General features: G+C 40.6%; 3 protein-coding genes across 3 annotated transcripts; 2 read left to right on the forward strand and 1 right to left on the reverse strand.

The window, feature by feature from the left end:
- The first annotated feature begins 811 nt into the window (after positions 1-811).
- On the forward strand, positions 812-2330 carry LOC116000087 (major pollen allergen Lol p 11-like). Its single transcript, XM_031240106.1, has 2 exons — positions 812-1036; positions 1793-2330. The coding sequence occupies exons 1-2, from the start codon at positions 883-885 to the stop codon at positions 2122-2124; spliced, it is 486 nt and encodes a 161-aa protein (XP_031095966.1). The 5' UTR covers positions 812-882; the 3' UTR covers positions 2125-2330.
- Positions 2331-3163: 833 nt separating this feature from the next.
- On the forward strand, positions 3164-6624 carry LOC115998776 (type I inositol polyphosphate 5-phosphatase 5-like). The gene is made up of 9 exons (XM_031238433.1): positions 3164-3221; positions 3339-3413; positions 3666-3756; positions 3901-4005; positions 4411-4942; positions 5018-5211; positions 5969-6077; positions 6161-6309; positions 6399-6624. Exons 1-9 carry the CDS (start codon positions 3164-3166, stop codon positions 6622-6624), a joined length of 1539 nt encoding a protein of 512 aa, XP_031094293.1.
- A 309-nt stretch (positions 6625-6933) lies between these two features.
- LOC115998777 (putative ETHYLENE INSENSITIVE 3-like 4 protein) lies at positions 6934-8292 on the reverse strand. The gene has a single exon (XM_031238434.1). It carries the CDS (start codon positions 8290-8292, stop codon positions 6934-6936), a length of 1359 nt encoding a protein of 452 aa, XP_031094294.1.
- Positions 8293-8543: the final 251 nt, after the last annotated feature.

Below are 8543 nucleotides of genomic sequence, written 5' to 3' on the forward strand. Positions count from 1 at the left end.
AAAAAAAAAAAAAAAAAAAAAAAAAAAAAAAAAAAAAAAAAAAAAAAAAAAAAAAAAAAAAAAAAAAAAAAAAGAAGAGCGAAACGGGCCAATAACGTGGGCCAAGAAAACCTCAACCCAACCCAACCTGCATTGGGTCGATGGTTGAAAGGGTCAAACCCACCAATAATTTAAAAATAAATAAATAAAATTAGTCTAGAATTACATAGTTCTTAATTAATAAGACCACATTTCATCCATGACCTCATTTAGCTAAAAATAAAACTAAAAAATTAATAATATCTAAATGACCTACCAAAACCTACAACCTAACACATCAGCATACCGAGCCTAACCTGTTTTGACAACTCTAGCCGGTAGAGTGAGCAATTCAAAATCCATAGTTACAAAATCAAAAATAAATATAGTATGTTAACATTTACAAACGATTAACCATTTTTGGACTTTTATCTTTAAAAAAAAAAAAACATTTTGAACTTTTCAGATGTTAATTGGGCTTCAATATTTTGAAGGCCCAAATATTATTTCATGATAAATTTTCCTGTTGATCCGGATCCTTTTTACATCACTTTGCAATGTGAACTTAGTCCAAAATACACAATTTACATACTGAATGTTCACAATTAAATTTCACAATTTACATAGTGTATGTTCACAATTGATGGGTCAACCTTGTAAGATGAATCCGAGTCGTGGTATAGCTATTGCTATTTCATAATATGGGCCGAAATGATCATTGCCGCCCGGCCCAGCCCACACTGTCTCTATAAATGACTCCACCGACGCCTCTCGCCGACTCCACTGAGTCACTCTCCACCTCTCACTACTTTTCCTCTCCGGCAAAACTGAACCAGAAAGGTGGAGTAAAAACCCAGCTTGAAGATGGAAAGATTGGCAGCGCTCATTGCTCTCTGCTTCCTCTCAGCTACTCTCGTCGGCGCTCACTCCTCCGGCAACCCTTTTCTCGTGAAGGGCAAAGCCTACTGTGATACCTGCAACTGCGGCTTTGAAACTACCGCCACCAAGTACCTCGCCGGTAACCCCTTCATCTCCCTTTCTCATTATCCTTTGCTTCATTGCACATTATCATTCTGTTAGTTAAAGTTGTTCGGATCTTGTGGGATTCCATTTCTGTTCCCTTATCTTCTGTGAAAAGAGTTTGAGTTTGAAATGGATCTATGATTTAGTTAGTTATTAGTTATTACCCACAAAAAGTCTACTGCATTGGGCATAAGGATAACTTCCACATTGAAGCGATTCTCAACTGAACTGAACCGTCCATGCGGGCATTCAGTTAGTTCTTGCCTGTGGATGATCAATAACTTCCCTTCCTCATTGAGGTGATTCTGGGTACTTGCGACCATCTGAACTGTCCATGCGAGTATTCAATTAGTTCTTGCCCACAAAAGGTTGAAATTTGTCTGATGACCAATAACGTTCACATTGGGGTGATTCTAGGTCCTTGCTACCAACTAAAATGTCCATGCAAACATTCAATTAGTTCTTGCCCATAAAAGATCGAAATTTGTCCCATGATCCTGGACAGAATAACTCAGGGTCATGGTGGCTGGGACACCTTAGGTGGGAGGATTGTGACTTAGTGTCTATAAGTAGCCACCACGTTATATTGGTTATAACCTACGGTTGCTAAGGTTCGATCCTATGTTTTCATCAGAATTTACTATTTAAGAACTAACTGAGCTATCCGTTTGTGCATTACATCTTGTGGGTTTGCTATTAAAATGTCCAAAGAATGGTAGAAAATGGAATGAATAATGTATATTGTTGTCAGGGGCGAGGGTTCAGATTCAGTGCAGGGACATAAAGACCAATGCTCTCACCTACACCATTGACGGCGTGACTAACTCGGAGGGAGAATACAACATTGTGGTGAACGGCGACCGTGGCGATGACCTCTGCGATGTAGTTCTGATGAAGAGCCCCGACCGGCGTTGCAGCATCCCAAACAAAGGCCGTGACCGTGCCCGTGTCATCCTCACCCGCAACAACGGTATGGTCAGCGACATTCGCTACGCCAACAACATGGGATTCACCAGCAAAGAGCCTCTCGCTAGTTGCGCCCAAATCCTCGCTCCGTACCACTTGAACGACGACAATTTTTAAGGATCCTAGCTACTTTGTTGTGATCCTAGGATACTACTCTAGCTTGCTTTATTTTGTTTTTTGTTTTAGTGAGGCTTAAAGCTAGCATCCTTATATCTATGTTATTATTTGTGGACCTCAATTTAATAGTTTGTTAAATTGATGTTAGTTTAAACTTGATTTTCTCTCACTGCTCTTGCTCGGAAGAGATTTGTTTTTCAGTAGTATAACTTTCTTCTATTATAAGTTGTTGGGATGAATGATGTTATCAATAATGTTATTTTAGGTAGTGATTTTAATGTTGAAAAGTGAAGTTTGATTAAAAGGGTAATTAATTATGAGTGTAGCTAGGTACAAATTTATTTAAAGCTTTATCAATTTGCATTCAAGAGTTAAATGCCACCAATCCCACCATATAACTAAACAAATTTTAGCTCACATGAACAGCTCAACTGGTCACATATATGAGAAATTTGAAAAGTGAGTGAGACTTCTTGTACAGAGTAAACAAATGTCTAGCCTCTGTTTAATTCAACCTTTTTGGGAGGAATTAAACAAACTTTGACTAAAAAGAGTTGAGTAAAAGATTAACCCTACTTGGTCAAACTTATCATAAGGAATTTTTTTAGTAAGCGCATAATTTATCATCATTTCAAAAAAAGTTGCATTAATTAAATGCTCATTACCATTTTATTACATAATATAATGCACCTAATCTCCGAAAGATTTGGCGTCAAAATCTCACGTCGCTAAACAGAACAAGAAAATTAGACCGAGTTCAACGTTTAGAAAAACAAAAACCAAAAAAAAATTAAAGAAAAAAAAAAGAAAGTCAAACACAAAACACAACAAACAGAAACCTATGCACAAACAAAAAATCATGAAAATCTGACTTCTTTTCATGGCCATCTTTACTTTCCATTGGTGGATTTAATATATTTATTCATCACTTTTCTTTTTTGGTAATTAAATTTAGGTTATTAATGCACGTTTACTTGAACGCTGTCGCCGGCGATTCCTGCAACCTAAGGTAGGTAAATCAGGTGAGAAAAGCCGCCGTATGACTAAGTCCGCAGCCACCGCCTCCGCCGTCGGCGCCGCCGCCACTCCCGACAAGGGTGACAACAAGGACGAGGTATTATATATGTTAGCCCTTTTCAGTATTCTTAATTATATTTTCCCTTTTTATATGAAAAATGGCTGTAAAATCCATTTGTATCTTTTTTTGGAAGCAGTTATGGAACCCATCCATGGCGTAAAAAATCAAAAAGCTTTTCATGAAAACGCCGCCCTTCGCAAAAGTTTTTCAGGTACGTACAAATCATGCAAGTCAAATTATATATATATATATATATATATATATATTCAAATTTGATTAGGTCTTTTTCTGTAAATTAAAATTTTTAATGAAGAGATGTGTTATGGTGTTTTGTTGGTGTATAGCGATTTTATACTGACGATATTAAGTATTTTTTGAATGAAATTTAGAAGTTAAAGTAGAACATTAATTATACATTTACAATATTTTCTTAATTCAATCTAATATGTTAATTAACTCTCAGAAAGAAGTAATAGTGCGACGATTGAAGGAGAGTGTAACGTTGATGATCAGCCAATGGCGCGGCCACCACCGACCAAAACTACAGATTTGAGGTGTGAATTGAAGAAGACATGGAAACATGTTTTGTGGTCTTCCATTCCATTCCCATGGAAAGATATATGTTCAGTTCTTTGTTTTTTTTTTTTAATGAAATTTTGATTAACAATAATCCAGTCAATGTGAAATGGGGATTGTAGGTTTTTCGTTGCAACATGGAATGTTGGAGGAAAATCTCCCAGCCATGGACTCAACCTAGAGGATTTCTTGCAAGTGGAGAGCGCTTCTGACATTTATATCCTTGGGTATGTAATTAATTCGAGTCTCATTCCAATTGTATCTTGGACTCTCCTGATTCCCTACCCTTATAATCCAGTCAAAATTTTGAACTTGAAGGGTAACCACAATCAAATTGGTTAATTTGTTAACTTGTTAAATATAAGGTTTTATGCTCTATTCTTAATGGGAGAAGCCTAAGCCTATTGACCTTCTTGTTTTGAACTGATTAGCCATAAACATACAACCTAGGTTGGGTTGCCTCCTGTTCAAGGGTTGTTGGTTGGCCTTTGAGCCGATCAGCTATAGACTATCTACATTGATTTAGCTTAATATAATCATTTGCCTCTATTAGGGTCACAAGACAGAATTTCACCCTCAAATAGTGATTACTGGTTTCAACTCAATATCGATCTTACAAGATATGAATTCAGGTTTCAGGAAATAGTTCCATTGAATGCTGGAAATGTGCTGGTGATTGAAGACAATGAGCCAGCAGCCAGATGGTTAGGGTTCATAAGCCAAGCACTCAACAAAGCATACCATGAATCAATGGACTCCAATAACCTCACCGCCTGCTCCAAGGATTCAAGATCCACCAATTTCTTCCACAAGCCATCCCTCAAAGTCCTCAGCCGCAATCTCCGAGCCAACAACGCTCTCTTGAAGGCCTGCAATTGCCACCTCGACTGCCCACGCCGCCTCCGCAAACTCGCCGACTCTCACCCCCCTACCTGCCTCCCCGTCCGCGCCGCCACCACCGCCGCCGCCGCCGCCGACGTCGACGGATTCTCGCCGGCGGTGGAAATCCCCGGATCAGTTGATTTGGACTACAACCTCATTGCCAGCAAGCAGATGGTTGGGCTGTTCCTCTCAATCTGGGCACGCAGAGAATTGGTTCCGCATATTGCGCATCTCAGAATCTCCTGTGTCGGGACAGGAATCATGGGATGTCTGGGCAACAAGGTTCTGTCTTTCGACAATATCTATGTAGGCCGCCTGACTCGATCTTATCCACTAATGTTGTTTTGTCTGTTGCAGGGGTGCATATCAATAAGTATATCAGTGCACAGAACACACTTCTGCTTCGTGTGTTGCCATTTAGCTTCCGGGGAGAAAGAAGGAGATGAGTTGAGAAGAAATGCCGATGTTACAGAGATTCTAAAGAGCATCCAGTTTCCCAGAATCTGCAAGAACCCAGATCGCGCTTTCCCAGAAAGAATACTTGATCATGAGTAAGGTTTAATGCTCCTAGCTAGTATACATATACATTCATCCCTGCAAGTCTGCAACCCTCAAATCCAACATTTTGTTCATATTCTATGGTAACTTGTCCGAAAGTATGCACTGAGTTAAGCATGTCTTGTAAATTTAGCTACTAAAAGACCACAAATTAAAAATTAAATCAGTCTAGATTGTCTATGTATGATCGGCTTAAATAATTTACAGGGCAAAATTTACCTTCGGCCCATCCGCTTGACTCAATAGGCCGCTTCCATGGGAAGTTGAAATTGATACCAATCCAACAATCCAACTAACTCAACTGGATGGAATTGTCCCCTAAGAGCATCCACATTAGTGGGTTATTCACGATTTTTGAAATAAAAATTGTCAACATGGAAGAGAGAGATTATCCAAAGTTCTCCAGTAAAAATGGAGTTTTTGGCAGTGAGTGAACCCCACCATTGAGGAGAAGAGTCCCGTGCACTTCGGCAACCCTAAAATCCAACATTTTGTTCATATTCTACAGTAACCAGCCTAAAATGACGCTCTAGACGAAGCCAGTATTGTATCCCTAGTTGGCAAAGGGCCAGATCTAATTGATTCAAACCAAGAAAGCTAATAAATACTACTAAAAATTAAACTTGAAACCTTTTGATTACATATACCAAACCAACAATTTGACCATCTCAGCTAGGGTGGCATCACCTATTCCTTTTCTTACATATAAATATGTATGCATAAATGATTGAGGTAAAAAATTGGTTGCAGCCGCATAATATGGCTAGGGGACTTGAACTACCGGATTTCGCTTAGCTACGAGGAGACAAAGAAGCTGCTAGAGAACAACAACTGGGACCCTCTGTTGGAAAAGGATCAGGTTAGTTACTCCTTTCTCCATCCTATGATGTTTTTCTGTTCCTTAATTTGAACAAAACAAAATTTGATCTGTCGACAACACAGCTGAACATGGAGAGAAGAGCAGGAAGAGTATTCATCGGTTGGAAAGAAGGAAAGATAATGTTTGCTCCCACCTACAAATACACTCTCAATTCAGACTCTTATGCAGGAGACACTGTCAAGTCCAAGAAAAAACGCCGAACCCCCGCCTGGTCAGTCCTGATCGAGTAATATTACATGTACTTTCATTTTTAAAGCTCGATCATTGTCACATCAATCGAGACGATTCGATGAATTGCAGGTGTGACAGAATACTGTGGCGTGGGAATGGCATGGAACAACTACAATACATAAGAGGGGAATCAAGATTCTCTGATCACAGACCTGTTTGTGCTGTGTTTACTATTTCTGTGGATATGTTTAATAAATCTTCCAGATATCGTAAGGGCTTTTCTTGCACTGGTAGCGCTCTGGATTATCAAGAAAATCCTCCCAAGAGACACAGCAGCTGCTTCTATGAGTTCTAAACTATATTCTATTCTTTGTATAACATAGTAAAAATTCAATTCTTTCATTAATTAATTAGCTCCTTTATCCTCAGTTTAATTTGTACAAATAGAATGAGCCTGCACAGATAGCTCAGTTGAATCCTAGATAACAGATGATCTAAAATTGAGAGCCCGTAGCCCTGATAGTCGTAGTATGGAGTTTCATTCACCAGAGATTTGGTGTTTAATGGGCAAGTAAAAAGAGAATGCTAGCTATTTGTAAATTTTATTATGACAGTAAATTTGGTACACATACAACATGTTCCTAGTGCAAATAAAATTAAATTTTTAGTCTCGATCGATATCATCATATGCTAAATCCCAGACAGAAGTGGAAGCTTCTTCACTTGCCATGGGGGGATCATACCTAAACTGTTGTTGTTCTGTGAGATTGTCGGTCAAGAGATTCCCATAGTTCCCAGCGCCGCCATTGACGAACTGCGCGTTGTATTCATGGAAGATTCTCTGAATATCCTCGTTGATCCAATCTGGGAATTGGCCCGTATCTATATCATCTCCTTCTGTGATCAAGCTAGAAACAAGATTCTGGTCGGGGCGATGGGGACAGATCTGTTCGTGCTCAGTTCGCGAAGTCTTGTCTGGGAACCCGAACCCTAAACCGCTCTGCGGGCACTGGAGATTCTGACACGCGAACAGCGCGATCTCTGTCTCGATTTCGCGCTCGAATATGCACTTTCTCTTGTCGGGCTTGAGAGAATCTTGGTCGAAATCTTGGTCAGTAATTCTGAGGGCTTTCTGGGCGAGTTTGACGAGGTCTTCTTCTCTGGTAACGATTTTCGACCACGTCGTAGTATCCTTAGCGGACATTTTGTTCTGCAGGGATTTGGACTGTTTAACGAGGCGTCTCATCCGGTCTAAATCTGGGGACATGTGTTTAACAATGGCGGCTAAAACGCTGATTTTCCAGGCTTTTTTGAGGTCGTGCGGCTTTTTGTAGGGTGGGGGGCCGTGTTCTTGAGCCGTGCCTTGATCGCCCCACCAGAGCTCAGCCCCGGTGGGCCACCACGGCGGCGCTAGCCCTTTTTCCAACGGGAATTTCCGTTGGGGAGGGAGACAGTGTTGCATTAGCGCCGACATTAGGGAGCCCAGAGTGGTGTCTTGGAGGTCTTGGAGAAGATAAATAATGCTGGAATTTGGGTCTTCTACTAAGCCGACGAGTTTTGGGAGATATTCGGCTATGGCTTCCGGGGCATTCTTGTCAAATTTCACTTTCTCCTTCCACCACTCTCTTAGACTGTCCGATGATCCGGTGACCGGCTTTCCCTTTTCCGGCACGATCCCGTACACGAACCCTTGCCCTTTGCACACCTCCATGATCTTCACCATGTATTTAAGCACCGCGTCTTGAGAACGCGCCATCTTCTTCCGCCGCGACGCTTCCACCTGTTTCTCCGTCGCCGCCGATTCGCCGTCGTCTCCCAAAATCCCTTCTTTCCCAGCGGCCGCCGCGGCTTCCCGCTCGCCCTTGAGCTTCTGCATGAGAAGCCGGTCCTTCCACATCCGTTTCTTGAGATCACGGTAGCTTATCTCCTCCATTTCTTCTCCTTCTTCTTCTTCTTCTTCGAGAGTCATCTCCATATCGCTCCCCGGACTCATCGGATCAAGCTCTCCATGAAACTTCACCATCTTCCTTCTATACTTCAAAAGATCAGATCTTTAAAAATAAAAATAAAAACACACAACTTTCAGATCAGAATTGTTTCCTTGTAGCAACAGTGACAATATACGAAACGTCGTTCAAACGCATATGTTGGATGAACTGAAGAGGCAGTACGACAGTGTGTATATATATATATATATATATATATATATGCATGGGAATGGCGGTGGGGAATTAACAAATAATCGACAGTCACTACATGTATAATAACCAGCAA

The sequence above is a fragment of the Ipomoea triloba genome, chromosome 12 (assembly GCF_003576645.1).
Source record: "Ipomoea triloba cultivar NCNSP0323 chromosome 12, ASM357664v1".
NCBI classification, from domain to species: Eukaryota; Viridiplantae; Streptophyta; class Magnoliopsida; order Solanales; family Convolvulaceae; genus Ipomoea; species Ipomoea triloba.

Bases quoted from the DNA above. Each gene is read 5' to 3' on its own strand.
- LOC115998776 (XM_031238433.1), top strand. From the start codon at position 3,164: ATGACTAAGTCCGCAGCCACCGCCTCCGCCGTCGGCGCCGCCGCCACT. The intron at 3,222-3,338 runs GTGACAACAAGG...TTTTGGAAGCAG, and splicing joins CGCCGCCACTCCCGACAAGG to TTATGGAACCCATCCATGGC. The intron at 3,757-3,900 runs GTGTGAATTGAA...TGGGGATTGTAG, and splicing joins ACCAAAACTACAGATTTGAG to GTTTTTCGTTGCAACATGGA.
- LOC116000087 (XM_031240106.1), top strand. From the start codon at position 883: ATGGAAAGATTGGCAGCGCTCATTGCTCTCTGCTTCCTCTCAGCTACT. The intron at 1,037-1,792 runs GTAACCCCTTCA...TATTGTTGTCAG, and splicing joins CGCCACCAAGTACCTCGCCG to GGGCGAGGGTTCAGATTCAG.
- LOC115998777 (XM_031238434.1), bottom strand. From the start codon at position 8,292: ATGGTGAAGTTTCATGGAGAGCTTGATCCGATGAGTCCGGGGAGCGAT.